General features: G+C 42.8%; 1 protein-coding gene across 1 annotated transcript in view; it reads left to right on the forward strand.

Annotated features, from left to right (window-relative positions):
- ADGRE3 (adhesion G protein-coupled receptor E3) overlaps positions 1 to 24584 on the forward strand; it is a 69671-nt gene extending 45087 nt beyond the window's left edge. The window contains exons 8-16 of the mRNA XM_070416152.1: positions 9124 to 9308; positions 12559 to 12726; positions 16776 to 16973; positions 17235 to 17470; positions 17950 to 18016; positions 18235 to 18326; positions 20277 to 20445; positions 22121 to 22216; positions 22882 to 24584. Coding sequence (XP_070272253.1) covers positions 9124 to 9308; positions 12559 to 12726; positions 16776 to 16973; positions 17235 to 17470; positions 17950 to 18016; positions 18235 to 18326; positions 20277 to 20445; positions 22121 to 22216; positions 22882 to 22890 — 1220 coding nt within the window. The 3' untranslated portion in view covers positions 22891 to 24584. The remainder of the gene's footprint in view (positions 1 to 9123; positions 9309 to 12558; positions 12727 to 16775; positions 16974 to 17234; positions 17471 to 17949; positions 18017 to 18234; positions 18327 to 20276; positions 20446 to 22120; positions 22217 to 22881) is intronic.
- Positions 24585 to 25015: the final 431 nt, after the last annotated feature.

Here is a 25015-nt window from a genome sequence, read left to right on the forward strand (position 1 = left end):
AGGTACCGAGGTGCGAGCGCAAAGCGGGCTGGTGGCTGCGGGCGCAGTTGTCATTTTCAGTCGGGAGGGAGTCTCAGACTCTGGGCTCCAGATCCAGGCGAGTCTCTAGGGACTCAGACTCAGATGGGAGAAGTGGGATTGTCCGGCATCAGTTGGAATCTGAGGGCAGCTTTCTCTCCGAGGTTTGCAGCGGCTACCGGGGTTCTGAGAAGCAGAGCCTCTGGGAAGGGACTGAGAGCAGCCATAACTGCTCCCTCCACCCGCCCAGTTGATCCCACCCTGCCCAAGCCCTGTGCAGAGCCATTTGCCGGATCACCTCAGGCAAAGGCTAGATTAGCACCTCCCCAGAGGACTGAACTTTTCCACACAGCTGATTCTCACAGACAGTCAGCCTGGTGGTCAAATCCCTCAGTATTAACTAAAAAAATCAAGGCTTAACTAGAACAAGACTGTGCACAAAGACCACAAGGGGGTGCACCAAGAAAGCATAAAAAATGCGGAGACAAAAAAACATGACAGAAATGGAGGATATGGAGCTAAAAAACGCAATTTTGAGGGCTTGCAATAAACTTGTGGAGAGCCTCACAAAAACTAATGAGACCCTCGATGCTACAATAAAGAAACTAGAAATTAAGCATACACGAACTGAAATAAAGAATATTATACCCAGTAGCAGACCAGAGGAGTGCAAGAATCAAGCCAAAGATTTGAAATTAGAAGAAGCAAAAAACACCCAACCGGAAAAGCAAAATGAAAAAAGAATCCGAAAATACGAAGATAGTGTAAGGAGCCCCTGGGATAGCTTCAAGCGCACTAATGTCAGAATTATTGGGGTACCAGAAGATGAGAGACAACAAGATATTGAAAACCTATTTGAAGAAATAATGGCAGAAAACTTCCCCCACCTGGTGAAAGAAATGGACTTACAGGTCCAAGAAATGCAGAGAACCCCAAACAAAAGGAATCCAAAGAGGACCACACCAAGACACATCATCATTAAAATGCCAAGAGCAAAAGACAAAGAGAGAATCCTAAAAGCAGCAAGAGAAAGAGACTCAATTACCTACAAGGGAATACCCATACGACTGTCAGCTGATTTCTCAACAGAAACTTTGCAGGCCAGAAGGGAGTGGCAAGAAATATTCAAAGGGATGAATACCAAGAACCTACAACCAAGAGTACTTTATCCAGCAAAGCTATCATTCAGAATTGAAGGTCAGATAAAGAGCTTCACAGATAAGGAAAAGCTAAAGGAGTTCATCACCACTAAACCAGTATTATATGAAATGCTGAAAGGTATCCTTTAAGAAGAGGAAGAAGAAAAAGGTAAAGATACAAATTGTGAACAACAAACATGCATCTATCAACAAGTGAATCTAAGAATCAAGTGAATAAATAATCTGATGTACAGAATGAACTGGTGATTATAATGAATCAGGGACATAGAAAGGGAATGGACAGACTATTCTTGGGGGGGGAAGGGGAATGGGAGATGCGGGAAGAGACTGGACAAAAATCGTGCACCTATGGATGAGGACAGTGGGTGAGGAGTGAGGGCGGAGGGTGGGGTGAGAACTGGGAGGAGGGGAGTTATGGCGGGGGGAGAAGAGGAACAAATGTAATCTGAACAATAAAGATTTAATTAAAAAAAAAAGTTTTAATACATTATATTAGAGGTTGTGGTAGAACTGTTTTACCCACAGCATCAACAGGAATTGCTGCAAATTTACTTCTCAATGGAAGCACTTTTCATTCCCAATATAAATTACCCATTCCACTAAATGAAACGTCAATTTCTAGACTCAATATAAACAGTGAACTTGCTAAAACTATTAAAAAGGCCCAACTTCTCTTTATTGATGAATGCACCATGGCATCCAGTCATGCTATAAAGCCATAGACAGATTACTAAGAGAAATTTGCATGTTGTATTTGGTGGGAAAGTTCTCCTTCTTGGAGGGGATTTTTGACAATGTCTCAGTATTGTACCGCATACTATGTGGTCGGCCATAGTACAAATGAGTTTAAAGTACTGCAATGTTTGGGGCTGTTTCAGAAAGTTATCTCTTACAACAAATATGAGATCAGAGGATTCTGCTTATAGTGAATGGTTAGTAAAACTTGGAGATGGCAAACTTGATAGCAGTTTTCATTTAGGAATGGATATTATTAAAATTCCCTGTGAGACCAAGATGGCGGCGTAGGTAAACACCGGAGACCGCTGCCGCAAACAACCATTTCAAAAATACAACTAAAAGACTGAACGGACATCACCCAGAACCACAGGAAGGCTGGCTGAAGAGAGACTCTACAACTAGAAGGAAAGAGAACAGCAAATCGAGCTCAGAGGCGGCGCAGTGTGGAAAATACAAAGGTACCGAGGTGCGCGCGCAAAGCGGGCTGGTGGCTGAGGGCGCGGTTGTCGTTTTCTGCCGGGAGTGAGTCTCAGACTCTGGGCTCCAGATCCGGGCGAGTCTCTAGGGACCCAGACTCAAACGGGAGAAGCGGGATTATCCGGCATCAGTTGGGACCTGAGGGCAGCTTTCTCTCCGAGGTTTGCAGCGGCTGCCGGGGTTCTGAGAAGCAGAGCCTCTGGGAACGGGACTGAGCGTGGCCATAACTGCTCCCATCCGCCCGCCCTGTGGATCCCGCCCCGCCCAAAACCTGCACACAGCCATTTGCCGATCGCCTCAGGCAAAGGCTGGATTAGCGCCTCCCCAGAAGGCAGACGTTTTCCACACAGCTGATTTCCACAGCCAGCCGGCCTGGTGGTCAAACCCCTCTAGTGTTAACTACAACAATTAAGGCTTGGCTAGAACAAGACTGCGCACAGAGACCACAAGGGGGTGCACCAAGAAAGCATAAAAGATGCGGAGACAAAAAAACATGACAGAAATGGAGGATATGGAGCTAAGAATCGCAATTTTGAGGGCTTGCCATAAATTTGTGCAGAGCCTCACGAAAACTAATGAGACCCTCGATGCTACGATAAAGAAATTAGAAAGTAAGCATACACGGACTGAAATAAAGAATATTATACCCAATAGCAGACCAGAGGAGTACAATAATCAAACCAAAGATTCGACAAAAAACACCCAATTGGAAAAGCAAAATGAAAAAAGAATCCGAAAGTGTGAAGATAGTGTAAGGAGCCTCTGGGACAGCTTTAAGCGGTCTAATATCAGAGTCATTGGAGTGCCAGAAGATGAGAGACAGCAAGATATTGAAAACCTATTTCAAGAAATAATGGCAGAAAACTTCCCCCACCTGGTGAAAGAAATGGACTTACAGGTCCAAGAAGCGCAGAGAACCCCAAACAAAAGGAATCCAAAGAGGACCACACCAAGACACATCATCATTAAAATGCCAAGAGCAAAAGACAAAGAGAGAATCTTAAAAGCAGCAAGAGAAAGAGGCTCAATTACCTACAAGGGAATACCCATACGACTGTCAGCTGATTTCTCAACAGAAACTTTGCAGGCCAGAAGGGAATGGCAAGAAATATTCAAAGTGCTGAATACCAAGAACCTACAACCAAGATTACTTTATCCAGCAAAGCTATCATTCAGAATTGAAGGTCAGATAAAGAGCTTCACAGATAAGGAAAAGCTAAAGGAGTTCATCACCGCCAAACCAGTATTATATGAAATGCTGAAAGGTATCCTTTAAGAAGAGGAAGAAGAAGAAAAAGGTAAAGATACAAATTATGAACAACAAACATGCATCTATCAACAAATGAATCTAAGAATCAAGTGAATAAATAACCTGATGTACAGAATGAACTGGTGATTATAATAGAATCAGGGACATAGAAAGGGAATAGACTGACTATTCTTGGGGGAAAAAGGGGTGTGGGAGATGCGGGAAGTGACTGGACAAAAATCATGAACCTATGGATGAACACAGTGGGTGGGGAGTGAGGGTGGAGGGTGGGGTGGGAGCTGGAAGGAGGGGAGTTATGGGGGGAAAAAAGAGGAACAAATGTAATAATCTGAACAATAAAGATTTAATTTAAAAAAAAAAAAAAAAAATTCCCTGTGAAATGATTTGTAATGGATCTATTATTGAAGCAACCTTTGGAAATACTGTATCTATAGATAATATTAAAAATATATCTAAACATGCAATTCTTTGTCCAAAATATGAGCATGTTCAAAAATCAAATGAAGAGATTTTGGATATACTTGATGGAGATTTTCACACATATTTAAGTGATGATTCCATTGATTCCACAGATGATGCTAAAAAGGAAAATTTTCCAATCGAATTTCTTTTTTTGTTTGTTTGTTTGTTTTTAATTAAATCTTTATTGTTCCGATTATTACATTAGTTACTCTTTTTTCCCACCATAACTCCCCTCCACCCAGTTCCCACCCCACCCTCCGCCCTCACTCCCCATCCACTGTCCTCATCCATAGGTGCATGGTTATTGTCTAATCTCTTCACTCATCCCCACACCTCTTCCCCGTCCCCCCCCCCCCCCACAAGAATAGTCAGTCCATTCCCTTTCTATGTCTCTGATTCTATTATAATCACCAGTTCATACTGTTCATCAGATTATTTATTCACTTGATTTTTAGATTCACTTGTTGATAGATGTGTATTTGTTGTTCATAATTTGTATCTTTACCTTTTCCTTTTTCTTCCTCTTCTTAAAGGATGCCTTTCAGCATTTCATATAATACTGGTTTGGTGGTGATGAACTCCTTTAGCTTTTTCTTATCTGTGAAGCTCTTTATCTGGCCTTCACTTCTGAATGATAGCTTTTCTGGATAGAGTAGTCTTGGTTGTAGGTTCTTTATAAAGAACCTACAACCAAGAGAGTATTCATCCCTTTGAATATTTCTTGCCACTCCCTTCTGGCCTGCAAAGTTTCTGTTGAGAAATCAGCTGACAGTCATATGGGTACTCCCTTGTAGGTAACTGATTTTCTTTCTCTTGCTGCTTTTAGGATTCTCTCTTTGTCTTTTGCTCTTGGCATTTTAATTATGATGTGTCTTGGTGTGGTCCTCTTTGGATTCCTTTTGTTTGGGGTTCTATGCGCTTCCTGGACTTGGAAGTCTATTCCTTTCACCAGGTAGGGGAAGTTTTCTGTCATTATGTCTTCAAATAGGTTTTCAATATCTTGCTCTCTCTCATCTTCTGGCATCCCTATAATTCTGATGTTGATAAGCTTGAAGCTGTCCCAGAGGCTCCTTACACTATCTTCGTATTTTTGGATTCTTTTTTCATTTTGCTTTTCCGGTTGGGTGTTTTTTGCTTCTTTGCATTTCAAATCTTTGACTAGATTCTTGTGATCCTCTGGTCTGCTATTTGGAGTCTGTATAATATTCTTTATTTCAGTCAGTGTATGCTTAATTTCTAGTTGGTTCTTTATCACAACATCGAGGGTCTCATTAGATTTCTTGAGGATCTCACTACATTTATCAGCAGTCTCACCAGTCTTCTTGAAGATCTCACTACATTTATCGGCGGTCTCACCAGTCTTTTCGAGGGCCTTATTAAATTTATCAGCAGCTTCTAGACAGTTCTTTAAAGACCTTAAAAGTGTGGTTTTGAACTCTATATCCAACAGTTTGCTTTCCTCCAAGTCTGTTGTTTGTGTCCTGTTTCTTTGTCTCGGCATTTTTTATGCTTTGCTGTGTTGATAGAGTGCCTTTCTGTGCTAAGTGTCCCAATTACCTGAGGTAGACACTCTTGGTGCACCCCCTTGTGGGCTTTGTGCACAGTCTTGTTGTAGTTAAGCCTTGATTGTTGTATGTAAAGCTGGGAGGAATTGACCTCCAGGCCAATTGGCTGTGAGAATCAGCTGTGTCTGCAGTGGGAGAATTTCTGTGCTGGAGACATCCCTCTGGGGCTAGACTTGCTTCAATGGGGCTTTGGTGCTCACTGAGTCTGCCCCCTGAGTGTGTCTTTTATGGTTCCATGGAGCTGCAAACTGATGGTCCCACTCTGACCTCTGGGCTTCCTGGCTCCTGGATCTCTAGGGAGGTGTTAATCTAGCCTTTGCCTGAGGCTATCCAGCAAAAGTCTCCCTGCAGGGCTTGGGCAGGGCGGGTCCCAGGGGATCAACAGGGCAGGGTTAGCAATTATGGCTGCTCTCAGTCTTGCCCTCAGAGGCTCTGCTTCTCAGTGTCCCAGTAATAGCTGCAAGCCCCTCGGAGAGAAAGCTGCCCTAGGGTTCTGAGGGATGCCAGACAGTCCCGCTTCTCCCGTATAAGTCTGGGTCCCTAGAGACTCACCCGGATCTGGAGCTCAGAGCCCGAGACTCCCTCCCAATTGAAAACAGCAACCACGCCCTCAGCCGCCAGCCCGCTCCGCATGCACTCCGAACCTTAGTATTTTACTTCAGCACTGCGCCTCCTCTGAGTCTAGGTATGCTTTTCTCTTTCCTCCTAGTTGTAGACCTTCCACTCAGCCAGCCTTCCTGTGGTTCTGGATGATGTTCCGTCTTTTAGTTGTATTTTTGAAGTGGTTGTTCGAGGCAGCAAACTCTGGTGTTTACCTATACTGCCACCTTGGTTTCTCCTCCGATCGAATTTCTTAATAGTATTACTCCTTCGGGAATGCTGTGTCATAAATTAAAATTGAAAGTGGGTTAAATCATCATGCAATTCAGAAATCTTAATAGTACATGGGGTCTTTGTAATGGTACTAGATTTCTGATCAAAAGATTATAACCTAACATTATCAAAGCTGAAGTATTAACAGGATCTGCAGAGGGAGAGGTTCTGATTCCAAGAATTGATTTGTCCCCATCTGACTGTGGACTAAAGGGGCCACATGCTGACCTGACAAGCTCAGGAGAGGCCTGCATGGCAATTTTGCAGACTCGGAGACCTAAAGTAACCACAAAGGATGGTCTGAAATTAAACCTTAACTAAAAGCAGTTATGGTGGGCAGTTATGTCCTAAGCGGATATCTTCACTGATAAGGTCAATCTTTACCGTAACTGAGCCTATTTGTCTTTTTGTATCTATGATAACATACCCTTGAAATGTCTGGGTAATTTGTGATTTCCTTGTATCTGGAGCCCCTGGGGCACAACCAAATGTTCTGGGCACCAGGACAGATACTACAAATTCCTTCATTATAATGTTAATTGATCCTGTACCCACCTAAGTATGTGTCCATCATTTTACTTTTTATCCTATCACAGAGGTTTTTTTTATATCATGTTTTTGTCATTTTTATATCATGCCTCTGTTGTTTTTATATCCTTTTGTTACTGTTTTTTTATTAAAATACTAGAGGCCCGGTGCACGAAATTCATGCACTGGGGATGGGTGGGGGGGTCCCTTAGCTCAGCATGTACCCTCTTGCAGTCTGGGACCCCTCCCTTGTTACCTCCCACCTGCTTGCTGCTTTCTATTGCTTGGCTTGCTGCTCCTTCATGCTGCCACGAAGGCCTTGGGTCTGCTGGGTGCCGGGCCTGCGGGTTTGTGTCTCTGATAACCCCAGCAGCCCCAGCACCAAGGTGGTGGGCCTTGGGGCTGCTGGGTACAGGCCCCCCGTTGCGTGTTTGTGTCTTCTATCAGGCCCCCAGGAGCCCTAGCAACCCCAGCACCACCTAAATAACTTAAGGGAAACTTTATTTAGTCTTATTTTAAAAGCAATCTAGTTTAAAAATGAGTTGCAGGTAAGAGAGAACAAAGAACATGGTACCTAAGAGTAAGAGAGACTGACAGAGGAGAGGCTGGGCACTGGTCAGGGGCTTACATGCCAACTGTTCTACACCTGGGAAATGTTGTAAAATCGGTTTCTTTAGTTTTCTGCTTAATGGTCTTCTCCAGCACTGAGGTCAGAGGAGCCACCTTCCAGCCCGCAGGCTGCTTCTCAGAGTCGAAAATTTCGCCATAGGCCTCTGCCTAGGACAGGACCTCTGAACCCCCAGGGTGCATAAATACACAGGGCTTCCATCAGGCTCCGCTGATCCCTGGGCCAGGAGGCCTCTCAGCTCTTCTGATCCCAGGGCCAGGAGGCCTCTCGGCTCCTCTGATCCCGGGACCAGGAGGCCTTCCGGCTCTGCTGATACCCGGGCAGTGAGGCCTCTCTGCCTCTGCTCTGCGGCTTCAGGGCTGTTTGGCTTAGCTCTACCTCTTGGAGCCTGAGTATGCAGATTAACCGCCATCTTTTAGCTTCTATAATTGAAACATTGTATCTTTTGGAGCTGTTGCTTCAGGAGCTCAGAGCCCCGCATCTGCGGGCGGGAACCTTGGTTTCCTCTATCGCTGGGGCAACCAAGCATCCTGTTCTCAGCTGCCTGGCTGCCAGCCGCCATCTTGGTTGGCAGTTAATTTGCATATAGCCCTGATTAGCCAATGGGAAGGGTAGCGGTTGTACACTAATTACCATATTTCTCTTTTATTAGATAGGATTTCTGCTAATTAATTCCCTTTTAATATTACTATTTGCCCTTTCTCTATAACAAAAGTGTGAGAGATGAAAGGAAATTAGTAAAATGTATATGAAAACAATATATAAATTTATTAATAAATAAACAGTAACAAAATGCTATAACAACAACAGAGGCATCATATAAAAATGACAAAAACATGATATTAAAACAACAAAAACGTGATATAAAAACAACAGTGATGCCAACAATGACTGATAAAGTGATTAAGCTTATTCTAATATCTCCCTGTACACCACATTAAGAGTGAAAACACTTTCAGAGTGTTTGACTAATTTCCCTTGTGCTGAAGTATTTAGAACTTTAACTTGAACGTCACATGCTCTTCGAACTCGAGAGAAAGCAACATATAACTGACCATGTGAGAAAATGGGTTCAGGTAGGAATATGCCTACTCTGTCTAGAGTTTGTCCTTGTGATTTATTAATAGTCATCACAAATGCTGGCATCACGGGAAACTGTCATTGAATCAATTTAAATGGGAGGCCAGTGTCAGATGGGGTCAAATAAATTCTTGGAATCAGAACAACCTCTCCCTCTGCAGATCCTGTTAATACTTGCATTTGGGGAGGAAGAGCATGGGAGGAAGAGTGAACTTACTAGGCACACCCAAGCACAGGTGTGACCATCGTGGGAGCATGATACGTTTGGGGCAGGAGAGGGGGCGGAAGGAATGGTGGTGGCACTTTATTTTTCTCTTTCCTCAGGTCCCAGTGCAGTTGTCTTTATTTCATACTCTTCTCTTGGAAATATCATAAATGCAACTTTTTTTGTCGAGATAAATGAGGAAGATCGAATTTACCTGAACTCCCAGATAGTCAGCGCTGCTATTGGACCCAAAAGGAACACATCTCTCTCCAGGCCTGTGATTCTGAGTTTTCAGCATGTGAAGGTGGGTCAAGCCTGCTATTTGGACTTGCTTGGGTTTCACAGACATAGATGGAACAAATGCATAGACTCCCAGTCAGTGATTCTGGATCTGCGCTTCCCCAATTCTTAGCCAGGAGCTACCTGTAGCTATTAAGCATTTAAAATGTGGTGGGTCTCACTATACTGGGTGATCCTTGAAGACAGGAACTTTTTTGTTGGCATTTATCATCTAGACTATTCTAAACCTTGCTTCCCCAATCTCTCACCACACCTCACTAATGAATAATTAGTTTATAGCAGAAACTGCTTCTATTTATCAGAGTCTAGATGGAGGAAAGGGGGATAAAGGAGTAGCAGGTGAAAGGGGAAGGGATGATGAGAATTCTGTCACCTTCTTTCACTTTCCCTTCATTTGCCACTACCACTGGTCAATGATCAACTCGATGATACCTCTGGTCCCGAGTGGTACAGATTATCCTATGAGAGGAAGATAAAAGAAATGGATCATGATGATTGAATACAGAAACAAAAAGTAAGGAGAAAGGATGGGATAAGGAGGAAAGATAAGTGAGGGATGGTGAGTGCCACGTGGTCATAAGGTACCATAGCTTGCTAACTCCTGATCAGTATACACAGTAGAGGTGCCAAGAGCAAGAAAAATTGCTCTATAGAAAAAGAGAAGTAGAGTTGAGAGAGCATAGTAGAGAAGAGATTAGGATAGAGTGAAAAATTAAGAGGAACTTTAGGGAAATAATAGAGACCTTAGAAGAGATTTTTTTAAAAACTAAAGGAAGCGCAGCCAGCATGGCTCAGTGGTTGAGCATCGACCTATGAACCAGGAGGTTACGGTTCGATTCCAGGTCAGGGCATATAGGTTGTGGGCTCAATCCTCAGTAGGGGGCGTGCAGGAGGCAGCTGATCGGTGATTCTCTCTCATCATTGATGTTTTTATCACTCTCTCCCTCACCCTTCCTCTCTGAAATCAATTTAAAAAAATTTTTTAATGAAATAAAAACCAAGGAAGATAATAGTTTGCAATTTGCTTTGCAATGTTAACCATTTGCCCCACATTCCACAAAAATATTTAATTAATTAGTTAATTAAACATTTATTTAATTATTGAGTTAATTAATTAATTAAAATCAAATGTGGTGAGTGTGGATTGAGATTTCAAAGACTTAGTATTGTGAACACTTAGCATCTCTAGATTTCAAAAACTTAGAATAAACATGCAAACTATCTTCTTAATAATTTTGATATTGATTACACATGTTGACTTATATTGACATATTAAAACAAAGGGAACTGGAACAGCATCCTACAGAATTATGTCATAACCAGATGCTCTGTAGGGATGCAACACATTAGATAGGCACACCAATAAAATATTTACAATATTTTACCCTATATTTGAATTAAAATGTAAATCTATTATGTAATCAATTAAATCTATAAATAAAAAACAACTATTTTGAATATAGTGAGTTAAATGAAAGATATCATTAAAATTAATCTGACTTGTTTTTTTTCACCTTTTTTAATAGGGCTAGTAGAAAATTTCAGATTACATCCCTGCTGTTTTTCTTGGGCAGCATACTAGTGCATGAAATTATTTTAAATGCAGGTACCTCCTATATCTGTGAAATTTGAACTGAGATATAATATTCATTTCTGCATAGAAGGCTGGTATTAATGGTTAAGACTACAGAACTCAGTCAGAAAAAAAAATTTAATACATTTTTATTTATTTCAGAGAGGAAGGAAGAGAGAAAGAGAGAGAGAGAGAGAGAGAGGGAGAGAAAGAGAGAGAGAGAAACATCAATGATGAGAGAAAACCCAAGCATGTGCCCTGAACTGGGAATTGAGTGGTGACCTCCTGGTTCATAGGTTGACGCTCAACCACTTAGTCATGCCGGCTGGGACAAAAAAACACTTTTAATTAATCCATTGCCTTTTCCTATTCTCTGTCCAAACAGAGGAAGAGTAGTAGCCAGACACAGACGTAGTAAAATTTGTTTGCTCCTTTCCCTTTCAGTTCTGTTAAGAAAATAAGAATTGAAGAAAACCTTATGATTTGCGTTAACATGGATGGACCTTGAGGCCATTATGTCAAGTGACATAAGTCACACAGAGAAAGACAAATACCAAATTATTTCACTCATATGTGGAATCTAAAAGAGCCAAACTCGTAGAGACAGAGAACAGATTGCTGGTTGCTAAGGGTTGGGGGTGAGAGAAATAGGTGAAAGTGATCAAATGGTACAAACTTCCAGTTATGAGAAGAGTAAGTTCTGGGGGGTCGAATGTACAGCATGGTGACTCTAGTTAATAATACCATATTATATATTTGAAAGTTGCTAAGAGAGCAGGGTTTTAAAGTTCTCACCACAAAATAAAAATTGTAACTATGAGAGGTGATGGGTGTTAACTAAACTTGCTGTGGTAATCATTACATTTTACACCTTAAACTTACACAATGTTACATGTCAATTGTCTCTCCATAAAGCTGGAAAATTAATCTAATTTTAAAATAAAAATTTAAGAAAATAAGAGTTAAAGGAGAAAGACGGGGAAATGTAGGTTTTCTCTATTCGATGCTTAAGTCTAGGCATGAAATTTTTGATGAACGGCATGGGGCAGAGGGAGTGGAGCAGGAAATCTGGGAATGGGCCAGGGGGGTATCAAAGGAGATACAGGCCCCAAAGAGAAGACTGGTCTCCTTGCCGCCATGAACAGTTGATCTAAAAGCCCTTGGGACAAAGAGAGGAGACTGAGGGCTCATTTTATCCTCTACCTCCTGGTGATGTTCTTTTCTTATACTACCCCTCTCATTGCATAAGCAATCATTGTGTTGTCAGGAAAGGAACTGGTGTCAAGGGACCAGAGAAATTTTTTGTTATTGTTTTGGGGGAGTTGGAGGGGTCGGGGAGATCAGGGAAATTTGGCTTGGAGAGTATTGGGGAGAAAACTTTGTGTGAGCCTTACACTCTCTTTTTGTCTGATTCCCCTGGTAGGGGACAAAGTCATAAAACCAATGACATCTTGTAAAATTCAAACTCCCACAGAGAGAGATGACCTGGTTTTATGTTTTGTGAAATCCTGATAGAGGTGGAACTATGGGGGCTGTTGTCCTGGTGGCCATTCTCTCCACTTAAAATAGAAATCACCTGAGTCACTCTCAGCCACATTCTCATTCTTCACCCCGGCGCAGACCGACACTCTAAGAGTTGCTCCTCCTGAGCAAGAACACAGCGAGCCCATTCTATTTTCAGATGGAGCCCCTAAGCAAGAAGGTCTTCTGTGTCTTCTGGAAGAGCACTGGGGAGGACAGCCACTGGTCCAGGGACGGCTGCTTCCTGGTGCAGGTGAACAAGAGTCATACCACATGCAGATGCACTCACTTGTCCAGTTTCGCTGTCCTCATGGCCTTCACCAGTCAGGTATGATGTAAGCATTTAATTCCTCTACCTAATCCTTATTGAGCTCCTACTAGGTGGCGATGAGTGCTATAAAGAAAATGAAAACAAGCGAGAGACTGGAGTGACTGGAGAGGTGTGCCACTTTAGATAGAATGGTCAGAGGATTAAATATGAGAGCCGAAATCTGATTAAGAATTAGTAGAACTGTGGTGTGGATAAACCTTGAAAACATGATGCTGAGTGAGAGAAGCCAGACACAAAGGACCACATATTGTAGGATTCCGTGTATATGAAATGTCCAGAATAAACAAATCCATAGTGACAGAAAACAGATTTGTAGTTGCCAGGGGCTGGGGGAGGAATGAATGAGAATAACTGTTTATGGGCATGGGGTTTTATTTGGGAGGTGATGAAAATATTTTGGAATTACATAGCAGTAGTGGTTGCACAACACTGAATGTGTTAAATGCTACTGAACTGTACTCTGTAAAATGGTGACTTTTATATTATTTGGATTTTACCTCAATTTTAAAAAAGGCGGTAGGAAAGGGTCTCAGGAAGAGCATCTGAAGAAGAGATACAAGTATGGTCAAGACTCTGAAGAGAGAACAAATTTGGTGTGTTCCAGAGAGAAGTGTGGCTGGAGCAGAGTGAATGAGAGGGGTTGGAAAGGGGCAAGGTTGGAAAGATGGAAACAGGAGAAATGTGCCAGATCTTGAATGCCAAATTCAGTTTTCTTCCAAATTGCAATGGGAAGGCAATGGAGGTTTTCCATCATGGATGTTACATATTTATGTCATTAGAAGATCCCTCTGACTCTCAGGTCAAGAATGAGCACTAGTCAAGAGTAGACTCGAAAAGAGATGATGGTGGCTGGGGTTCAGGTGGTAGACGTGGTGGGAGAAGGTCAGACTGGACACATATCCTAGAGGTGGAGAACTTACTGATCACATAGGCTGGGTGACAGCATACAGGAGGTCCTGCATCTCTCTCTTTTCTCGGGGTTGGAGGTGGTACCCCAGAACAACACTTAGAATTTCTGTTCTCCCTATTACACAGGGCAGTGGGGAAGCTAACATCCTATATAATAAAAGGGTAATATGCAAATCAACGGAACGGTGAAACGACCAGTTGCTATGACACACACTGACCGCCAGGAGGCAGACGCTCAATGCAGGAGCTGTCCCCTGGTGGTCAATGTTCTCCCACAGGGGGAGCACTGCTCAGGCACAAGCCGGCTGACAGCTGGCAAGCTCAGTGGCCTGCCTCCGCCACAGCGCTAAGGATGTCCAACATCCATTAGTCAGACATCCCCTGAGGGAGGGCTCCTGGACTGCAATGAAAGGGCACAGGTCGGGCTGAGGGACCACCACTCCCCCACCCCCAAGTGCATGAATGTCATGCACCGGGCCTCTAGTATGTTTATAAACATGAAAATACTTTATTCATTCATTGTTACATTTATGAAGTTTATCTATGGGTTGAGCATAGCCTTAGTTTATTCATTTTCATTGCTGTATAATATTCCCTTGCATGACTATACTACAATGTACTTATTCACTCTACAGTTACTGAGTATCGAGGTTGTTTCCTGTCAGGAGCTATTAAAAGCAGTGCTACCTTTCTAGGATGAAGCACAGACAGTTCCATGTGGGACCCTCCATGGTGCTGAGGGTGCAACACACTCCAGATGATGGAGTCTCTGTTATGAGTGTCTGAGTGACTCTGTGGAGCAGAGCATTGTTCCATCTATATAAAGTTGGAAAATAGATATAACTAAATTATATTCTCAGGGGTTGAATACTTAAGTGGTAAAATTTACCATAAAAGGATCATGGCTACCTCTAGGGGAGAAGGTGGTTTGCAATTAGGAAGAACTTCTGGGATAATGTCAGCAGGCTAGTTCATGATCAGTGTTTATTTAATAATTATTCATCATATGATAGATTGGCTTTTGTGCTTTTTGCTTTTTGCTTTTTTAAAATTTTACCTTTATTATTCTAAGTATTATAGATGTCCCCTATTTTTCCCATTAAATTTTTCCAGCCTGCCCTCCCCCCTCACCCCATATGTGTTATATTTCACAATTTGGAAGTTTAAAAAAACAAATGATTGAAATGTCCTATGAAAGTGACATTGAAAAAAGCAAAAATCCCCGTATAATTATAAGGGATGGTGAGTATCATTTCCCCGAAGTGAGTCTGGCTAAGTCTGTATGGCTCGTCAGATCCCTGGCCCCTGTCTTCAATGAGATGAGTCCCCAAGCGCGTAAGTCAATAGGGTGTCTTCGTTTGAGGCCTCCCACTAGCAGATCCTGAGAAAAGAATTTGAGGGAAAGTAGTTTCTCTGGGAGGTGAGCCCAGAAAACATCAGTAGGTTAGGTGTGTAGAGAAGTGAGACAGAGAAGAGAAGGCAGCCAGGAAAGGATGCATCCAGGAAAAGTTACCCCCATGGACAACTGGGGCTCAGTCCTTTTGGGTACCTCTGGGAGGTATCATAGGACATGCACCTCAGGGCCTTCCCACAAAAGGTGGAACAAGCTGAGGTATTTATCTACCAATTCCCCAACTGTTATTATTTGAGAGCAGCTTCCAGGGGCATTAACACCCTTGCACTTGTGACTTGCTCTGGCATGTGCAAGCTTGCCGCTCATAGCAGGGAACATGCTATCAGGCAGTCACAGGGTTCACAGAAAGCAGACAAAGGGCAGGTACAGGTGAGTATGAAGAGGTCAGTGGCCTCTGCTACACAAGACTTCCTGTGTCTCTTTGGGTGCAGACTGAGTCTGGCAAACCCATTCACTTACTTCCATGTGAATTCTTCTGTACAACATGGAGCCGATAGTTAACAGTAGAGGGCTGTGCACTTAATAACTTGGTAAGAGGATAGATCTCTTGTGTTTTTACCACAAATTTAAAAAAGCAAGGGGGCACAAGAAATCTTTTGAAGATGATGGATATATTTATTACCTTAACCATGGGAATGAGAGCATGATATATGCCTATGTTCAAACTCATCAAAAGGTATGTACTCAATATATGCGCTATTTTGCATATTAGATATACTTCAATAAAGCTGGGGCGGGGGGAGACAGTCTTAGAGACACCTCTCACACTCTCTGTTATTAGCTTTGTGCCTGTGTTTATTTTACTTTATAATTTTTTTCTTTATTGATTAAAGTATTACATATGTGTTCTTATCCCCCCATTGCCTCCCCACCCACTCCCATTCATGCCCTCACCCCCCTGGTGTCTGTGTCCATTGGTTATACTTATATTCATGCATACAAGTCCTTTGGTTGATCTCTTCCCCTTACCCTCACCCTCCCCTACCTTCCCTCTGAGGTTTGATGGTCTGATCCAGTGGTCGACAAACTGCGGCTCGCAAGCCACATGCGGCTCTTTGGCCCCTTGAGTGTGGCTCTTCCACAAAATACCGACTTCTGCTCATGGGCCACAAAGTTTCAATCGTGCCCGCACGTGGTATTTTGTGGAAGAGCCACACTCAAGGGGCCAAAGAACCGCAAGTGGCTCTCGAGCCGCAGTTTGCCAACCACTGGTCTGATCGGTGCTTCTCTGTCTCTGGATCTGTTTTTGTTCATCAGTTTATGTTGTTCATTATATTCCACCAATGAATGAGATCATGTAATATTTATCTTTCTCTGACTGGCTTATTTCGCTTAGCATAATGCTCTCCAGTTCCATCCATGCTGTTGCAAATGGTAAGAGTTCCTTCTTTTTTACAGCAGCGTAGTATTCCATTGTGTAGATGTACCACAGTTTTTTAATCCACTCTTCTGCTGATGGGCACTTAGGCTGTTTCCAAATCTTAGCTATGGTGAATTGTGCTGCTATGAACATAGGGGTGCATATATTCTTCCTGATTGGTGTGTCTAGTTTCTTGGGATATATTCCTAGAAGTGGCATTACTGGGTCAAATGAGAGTTCCATTTTTAGTTTTTTGAGGAAACTCATAATGTGCCTGTGTTTAGACTGCCCTGTTCCAAGGGGGGAGACAACAATCCCAGAGCAGGATAGTGTGGCTGATGTCTCCTCTTTGCTGGGTCCCAGGAAAAGGATCCCGCCCTGGCTGTGATCACCTACGTGGGACTGAGTCTCTCTCTGTTGTGCCTCTTCCTGGCGGCCCTCACCTTCTTGCTGTGCAAAGCCATCCAGAACACCAGCACCTCACTCCACCTGCAGCTCTCAATCTGCCTCTTCCTGGCCCACCTGCTCTTCCTCACGGCCATCGACAGAACTGAGAACAAGGTACAGACACTGTCCCAAAGGACCCTTCCCCTCCCCAGGGGATGCTGCTTGGGCACCTTAATAAAATTGCTTTGGTTTCTGGGAGAGGTTGGAGGGATGATGCCAAGGTGGGCAGTGTTGACATTGATCACCAAGCACCTTTATTATTGATGGACTTGGTCTAATGTCAGGTGCTCTGAACTAATGCCAGTATAAAGGAGAGGCCCTCAGTTCACAGACCACCCTAAGTATCCCACCTGGTGACTCTAACTCCTCCCCCAGGTGCTGTGCGCCATCATCGCGGGTGCCTTACACTATCTCTACCTGGCCTCCTTCACCTGGATGCTGCTGGAGGGCCTGCACCTCTTCCTCACCGCACGCAACCTGACGGTGGTCAACTACTCCAGTGTGAGCAGATTCATGAAGTGGCTCATGTTCCCGGTTGGCTATGGAGTCCCAGCTGTAATCGTGGCCATTTCCGCAGCATCCAGGCCTCGCCTTTATGGAACACCTGAACAGTGAGCTTGACTCATACCCTGGGCCATGGACAGTTTGGGGGGCAGCATTAATGACGGTGATTGAGATGTCCATAGCAAATGGATATCTTTTCCCTTGAGTGTAAGAGCTCTGGCCTTGCTCCAGTGAAGCAGGAAAAGATGGCAATAGGAGCTTGGAAGGTTTTGAAGGAGGCAGTTTCGTGGATAGGTACCAGCTTTATCCCTCCCATAATTTGGAGTTTTCAAGTCTCAGATTCCTCTTTAGTATTATCCCTATTTTCCCATCGTCATGACCTTGGTATGAACATTCAACACAACTGTGCTTATAAAATGTGTAATGTAGCATTAACACACAGTAGTGAGCAATCAAAACCTTCATTGCCATCAGCTGGCATTGTCAGAAGATATTGGAAACGTTCTCTGTTAGGAAAAGTGTCACTTCATGGTCATTTCATGTGCTTTCTCTGATCTCTCTGTGTCCCTTTCCCCATTATTCCCAGCTGCTGGCTCCATCTGAAACAAGGATTCATCTGGGGTTTCCTTGGCCCCGTCTGTGTCATTATCTGCGTGAGTATGTGGCTCCAGGGGTCCTGACCAAAGGAAGCACCAGAAGTACTGGGTGCAAGATAGTACATGGGACGTGCATTTTCTCTATTGTATGGTTTCACTTTTCCACCTGCTACCAATTCAGTCCTGTGTGCAAAGAAAGTAGGAGTTGTGTGCAATTTATTAAGGACGCCGTGCATTATTTTAACTTGCATTCCTGGTCTGCGTCATTCCTGCAGGTGAATTTAGTATTTTTTCTCTTGGTCCTTTGGCTTTTGAAAAAGAAATTCTCCTCCCTCAACAGTGAAGTGTCAACCATCCAGAATACAAGGTAAGATGGAGCACATGGTACTTCTGATGCTCTCTTCCTCTCCTTACCCCCTTCTTGTCCCTCCTACATATCTACACACACATACACCCCACAACCAGGCTCCAGGGACTAGCAAGGCTGCTGTCATCTCCCAATATCCATATTAGATAGAGTACAGGCTAAGCTACTGAGACAAAAAGACACCCCATCAAAAAGAGTGAAATAGAAGTTTATGTTACTCTCATGTCACAGTCCAGAGGCGAGCAGTCCAGAGTTGGTGGGGAAGCTCTGCTCCACAAAGTGATGCAGAGACTCAGGTCCTTCCTATTTTGTTTCTCCACCATTCCGTAAGATGTTGTCTTTGTCAGTTTCCCATCCGTAGGAAGTGGCATGGCCCACATTTGCTCATATTTTATTGGCTAGACCTTAGTGACATGGTGACAACTAGCTTCAGGGGAGGCTGGGAATACATAGTCTCTAACTTGGTAGCCATGTGTCCTTGAAAAAACTCAAAGAGGGGAGGGATCTAACCCTAAAAGGAAGAGGAAGAGAATGGACAAAAATAGCAGTTTCTGCCACACAACACAAGATGCACACAGGAGTACTCTTTTTATAAAAAAAAAAAAACTTAAGTTTGTGAATCCATCAGTTACTGAAGGCTTGGATTCTATAGAAACTCTGAAAGTTGTGCTTCTGAAGGGTGCCCTAACAAAACTGGGTTCACGCCACTGGTAGAGACCGATTTGGCTAATTATAGCAATCTTAAATATATATCTAAAGAGTTTTGTCTCACACAGATTGTCAAACTGCAGCGGGAAGGCCGGGGAGGGTTGGGGGGCAGGAGGGAGGGGGGTAAGAGATCAACTGAAGGACTTGTATGCATGCATATGAGCATAACCAATGGACATAAGACACTGGGGGGTAGGGGAAGCCAGGGGATTGTCAAGGGCGGGGGGAAAAAAAGGACACATATGTAATACCCTTTGTAATACTTTAAGCAATAAAAAATAAAATAAAAATTTAAAAAACAAAAAATAAATAAATAAATAAATAAATAAACAGCTGGTGAGACAAACCAAAAAAAAAAGTTTTGTGTAATGGGTTTAGAAAGGATTTAGATTAAAATATTTTTTGTATAATACTATTTCAAAAAATTGGGGGCTATGAGCTTTTTTTAATTGGCAGCATCCATTTCACTTGGAACACATAATTTGTTGTTTTTATGTTAATCACAAAAATATATATTTTTTCAAAATATATAAAGTGAAATGGTTAACTCCCTCTTTTCTTACTACTTCCACTTCCCAAGAAAGCTGGAATTAACAAACTTTATAACAGATATGATATAATATGTGTGATATTTTCCCCAGACCTTTTTCTGTGGATTTCTATAGAACAGACAGGCACACATACAATAGCCAACACACTCCGCAAATCGTTCCTCAACCAGCTTTTCTCACATAAAACATTATGGTTTAAATTAGGGATAAATATGTATACTGCATATGTAGGTATATAGTGACCTTACATCTCAGTTTGCCTGGGACAGTCCTAGTTTATGCCTGTTGATCCTATGTAATTATTAATAATGCCCTTTTTAATCTCAAAAGTCTCCCTGTTTGAATAACAAATTATGTGGCCCTCCATCTATAGAAGAGAAAGAAATAAAGAGACCCTAGATTTAGAATGCTTTATGCATATGTGGTACTGATTTTGTTCTATATATTATCCTAAATACATAGGTTAAAGTCTCATTTAATCTTTACAGCAGCCCTGTGAAACAGGACTATTAGAAAGATGGGGGAACCCGAGTTATAGAAAGGTAAAGTAATTTGCCCAACGTCACACCATGCTACCTTGGGTTTAAACCAAAGCAGTCTAGCTCCAGAGTCCTCACCATTAACAACTACTCTATAAGGGTGTCCATGTCCATTACCAGCTTGTGTACATGTTCGTTTATACTCCCCTCAGGATGCTGACACTGAAAGCAGCAGCCCTGGTCCTCATCCTTGGCTGCACGTGGTGTCTGGGCATCTTGCAGGTGGGCCCAGCTGAGCGGGTCATGGGCTACCTCTTCACCATCATCAATAGCCTTCAGGGTGTCTTCATTTTCCTGGTCTACTGCCTCCTCAGCCAGCAGGTAAACATTTACCTTTCTGCCTCTCGCCTTGTCACGTCCATTTGCATATTCCCTCCTTATTGGCTGTGGGCTCTGCCATCTTTATTGTGAAGTGATGGTTAATTTACATATTACTCTTTTATTAGATAGGATGTTGTTATGCATTTGTTTATGTGTGGGTATAGGTGTACATGGCAAAGTACAATGGTTCTCAAACAACTCCCCAGGGGGAATATTTAGCAATATCTAGGGACATCTTTGATTGTCACACCCAGGGAAGGTGCTACTGGCATCTATTGGGTAGAGGCCAAAGATGTTATTAAACATCCTACAGTGCATAGGATGACCTCCACCACAAAGGATGATCCAACCCAAGATGTCAATAGTGCCAAGGCTGGAAGCCTTGGTGTAGCACATACTCTTCATGGCCCCCTCATATCCCTTTGCCATTCATCTCTATGTGCCTTGGGTTGCTTATTGAAAACACCTGTGACTCTATGCCTATGAGCTTCTTACTGCCCACAGGACATGCCTGGCCCGTGCACAGGACAAGCTGGTGGATAAATGTCCCAGATCCCTTGTCCCTGAGGTGGGATGACACTGAAGTGTTTCCTATGCTAACTCCCAGAGCTCCCAATGGGACTGAACCCCAGTTGTCCACAGTGGAAAGGATTGGATACCTTTTATTTAATTTATTTTTATTGATTTCAGAGAGGAAGGGAGAGGAAGAGAGAGATAGAAACATCAATGATGAGAAACATCAAAGCTGAGGACAAACATCATTGATTGGCTGCCTCCTGCAAGATGGACTTAACCCGCAACCCAGGCATGTGCCCTTGACCAGAATCGAACCTGGGACCCTTCAGTCCACAGGCCGACACTCTGTCCACTGAGCCAAACCAACTAGGGCAGGATTGTGTACTTTTTACTGACTGCCTTCCCAGCCCTATCTCACTTCCTCACTGATTTACTAGTGTTTTCCTGAGAACACCTCTCAAATGAACTCTTTACACTTGAACCCTGCCTTGGGGTCTGCTTCAAGAGACCCCAAACAAGACACATGGAAGAATATCACCAAAACATTAGTTGTCTTTCACTAGATTAAGGAGTTATGTATGGCTTCTATTTTCTTCCTCTGCATAGCATATTTTGTATGTTTCCACAACAAAGATGTATTCCATAATGAAAAGTATTATTATGGCAAAATATATATAACATAAAATGTATCATTTTAACCATGCCTAAGTGTACAGGTCAGTGGCATTAAGTACATTCACATTGTGTGCAACCATTACGACCCATCCCTCTCTAGAACTTCTTTATCATCCCAAAATGAAACCCCATACCCATTAACAGTAACAACTCATTCTCCCCTGCCTAGCCCCTGGCAACCACCATTCTACTTTCTGTGTCAACTAGTTTGAATGTTATAAGAATCTCATATATGTGGAATCATAGTGTATTGGTCCTTTTGTGATTGGCTTATTTTACTCAGCATAGTATCTTCAGGGTTCATCCACGTTGTAGCATGTGTTCAAATTTTATTTGTTTTTAAGGCTAAGTAACATTTTATTGTGTGGATAAACCACATTTTGTAGGAAAAGATTTTTTTTCGTAATGTCACTTTCCTCTTCCCGACTCTGCCTTTTCTCTTCTCCAATATTAACAAAAACCATCCTGGTATTTCTTGTTCCAGGTTCGAAAGTGGTTTGGAAGCATCATGAAACCTAAATCTGAATCTGAGACTTATACACTTTCCAGCAGATTTGGCCCTGACTCAAAACACAGTGCGGTAAGAAGATTTATGACTTATTCTGTTTCACCCCTTGACACTCCAAACTTCCTCTCCTTGTTTTAATATGAGCTCCCCTTCCTGGAAGGTATGGGGAAGAGGTACTTTTTCTGATGACCTGGTTAGCATTCCTTATTCTCACTATATTGTTTCTAGTGACCCTGCTCACTAACAGTGCTTAAGCTGGCTTTGGTATCTATTATTTTTTTAAATATATTTTTATTGATTTCAGAGAGAAAGGGAGAGAGAGAGAGAGAGAGAGAGAGAGAGAGAGAGAGAGAAACATCAATGATGAGAGAGAATCATAGATTGCCTGCCTCCTGCACGCCCCACACTAGGGCGCCTGAAACCTGAGCATGTGCCCTGATCTGGAATCAAACCAGTGGCCTCCTGGTTCATATGTTGATGCTCAACCACTGAGCCACACTCGCTGGGCTCATCTGAGATTTTTTAGAAGTCCTCCAACTATAAACTAAGGCCGCACCTGTCCGAGGATTCTAAAATACTAGGAGATCATGCCATCCTTGCCTACTGGATGGAGCTCTCTGGCTTTAACCCACTTCTACTCTTCTTCTCTGCTTTCTTGTTGTTTGTCTTTTTGTTTTGTTTTATCCTTATCTCTACCTTTAATCTAAACATCTTTTGTGGTGGGAATATCTTTTCAGGACAAGTGAAGAGAAAATATTAAAAGTAGAACTTTCAACTTCACATGGAAAGTCATATCCATGGATCTGGTTGGCATTATGAAGAATGAAGCTGAGGACAAAAGGAATCATTATACACAACATCCCTAGAGAAGAAATGTTTAACCTGTACTTCCCGAAGTGTTTGTTCTGCATAATGGGCTCTCGATAAATGAGTGTTGAATTGGATTTCTCTTATTCAACCAATTCTCGTCCCTGGTTATCCAAATCATGACTGTTGCAAATACTTTTTGTAAATGGGGAGGTCCCTTTCATGGCCTTGTCTCAAGTTAAACTTGTTCTTTAAACTCATCCACTCCATCAGCTTTGCCTTCTTTCTTATCCAGGCTAGATTTCATGATCAACCAGATCAAATGATTCTCTCTCATACTTTCAGCACCTTTGCCTTCTCATTCCACACCTACCAGGGAAGACCCCAATCCAGGAGTGATCCAAAGATGGCAGGCACTGTGCATTGTCTATTCAGCAGCCATCACCACGTCATATGTTCCTTATTAACAGAAGCTTGACTGTTTTAAGATTTGAGACAGCAATGTGCCTGAACACAGGGGATCAGTTGGGATTGGTTTGAGCTGAATGATAATCAGTTAAAGGGAGATTACTTCCCTCCCTAATGAACATTTGACAATGTCTGAAAAACATTTTTTGTTTTTATGACTGGGGCAAAGTGGGGTGCTACTGGCATCTAAGTGGTGGAGGCCAGAAGTACTGCAAAACACCCTACAGACAGACCACACACACAGAGCAAAGAATTATTCCTCTCCAGATGTCAGTAGGGCTGAGGTGGAGGAGCCCTGGTCCTAACTAACCATGGTGACGGTATTCCTATTTGCTAAAGATTGTTTCAGGATGTGCATTTGTACCAATTGTGGCCAATGAGATATAAAAAACACCCACTGGAACCCTTTCTGGGTTGGCTCAGTGGATAGAGCATTGGCCTGCGAACTGAAGGGTCCTGAGTTCGATTCCAGTCAAGGGCACATGCCTGGGTTGCAGTCTCCATCCCCAGTAGGGGGTGTGCAGGAGGCAGCCAATCAATGATTCTCTCTCATTATTGATGTTTCTATCTCTCTCTCCCTCTCCTTTACTCTCTGAAGTCAACAAAAATACATTTTTTTAAAAAGCAAAAATAAAAACAAAAAACACCTACTGGAAAACACTCTTACTCCTTGATAAAATAAAATTTTAAAAAGACAAATTTAAGGAGAGCCTGACCATCACCTCCTATTTTTGGCTACTTTAATAATATGATGCTTGCAGAAAACAGTGGAAAGATGGGAATAATCTGAGCTATGACATTGTTGAGTTGCTGAGCCAACCCTTTTTCCTATATAAGACAAAATCCTTTTGTTAAGCCACTTTGGGCCAGAGAATCTGACTTGCAGCCCAAATCAGCCTTCTTTATGAACCAACCATGTTTCTTCTCCACTCTCCAACAAAGCAGTGAGATCCCAGGGCCACTCAGTTTGGATCCATTACAAATGTGTACTTTCTGATCTAAAAAAGACCCTCTGTGCTACCTGACACTTGCTTTTCCTATCCCTAGTCAACTTTCCCACACAGGGAGTTTCTGTTTTCACTTCCTTTCTCAATTCACATCACTTTTTTCCTTTACATAAGGTGTAAAACCTTGTCTTCTACTTAACAGAGATAATAAACATCAGCTGATGGAAAGTCTCTCAATGTTCTGGCATCTCTTACAAATATGCCCACATCCATACCCGTCCTTGCCTCATCGATGCCCATTGTTTTCCCCTCCATTCTTCCACAACAGCAAAGGGATCCCTCATCTTATTTAAAGCTAACCCGTCCCTCTGTGCTTTAGAGCTCAGCCCCTCCTGTCTCTTGAGCAGACAAAGTTTCCACAAAGAGCAAACTCTGAGACAAGGATTTGAGTGCAAGTAGTTTATTTCAGAGGTGATCCCAGGAAACACCAGCAGGGGTGTAAAGAAGTGAGTCAGGAAGGAAAAGGCAGCCAGTACAAGATGAGTTCAAGGATGTGTTATTGAGTGGACTATTGCTGTAGGAGATGGGAGCTTAATACCAGCAGGGACCGCTGGGCAGTCCGTGGGATGCTTATCTCAGAGACATCTCA

This window comes from Myotis yumanensis, unplaced genomic scaffold (assembly GCF_028538775.1).
Source record: "Myotis yumanensis isolate MYYU_CA2020_CCGP unplaced genomic scaffold, mMyoYum1.0.hap1 SCAF_5, whole genome shotgun sequence".
Lineage (NCBI taxonomy): Eukaryota > Metazoa > Chordata > Mammalia > Chiroptera > Vespertilionidae > Myotis > Myotis yumanensis.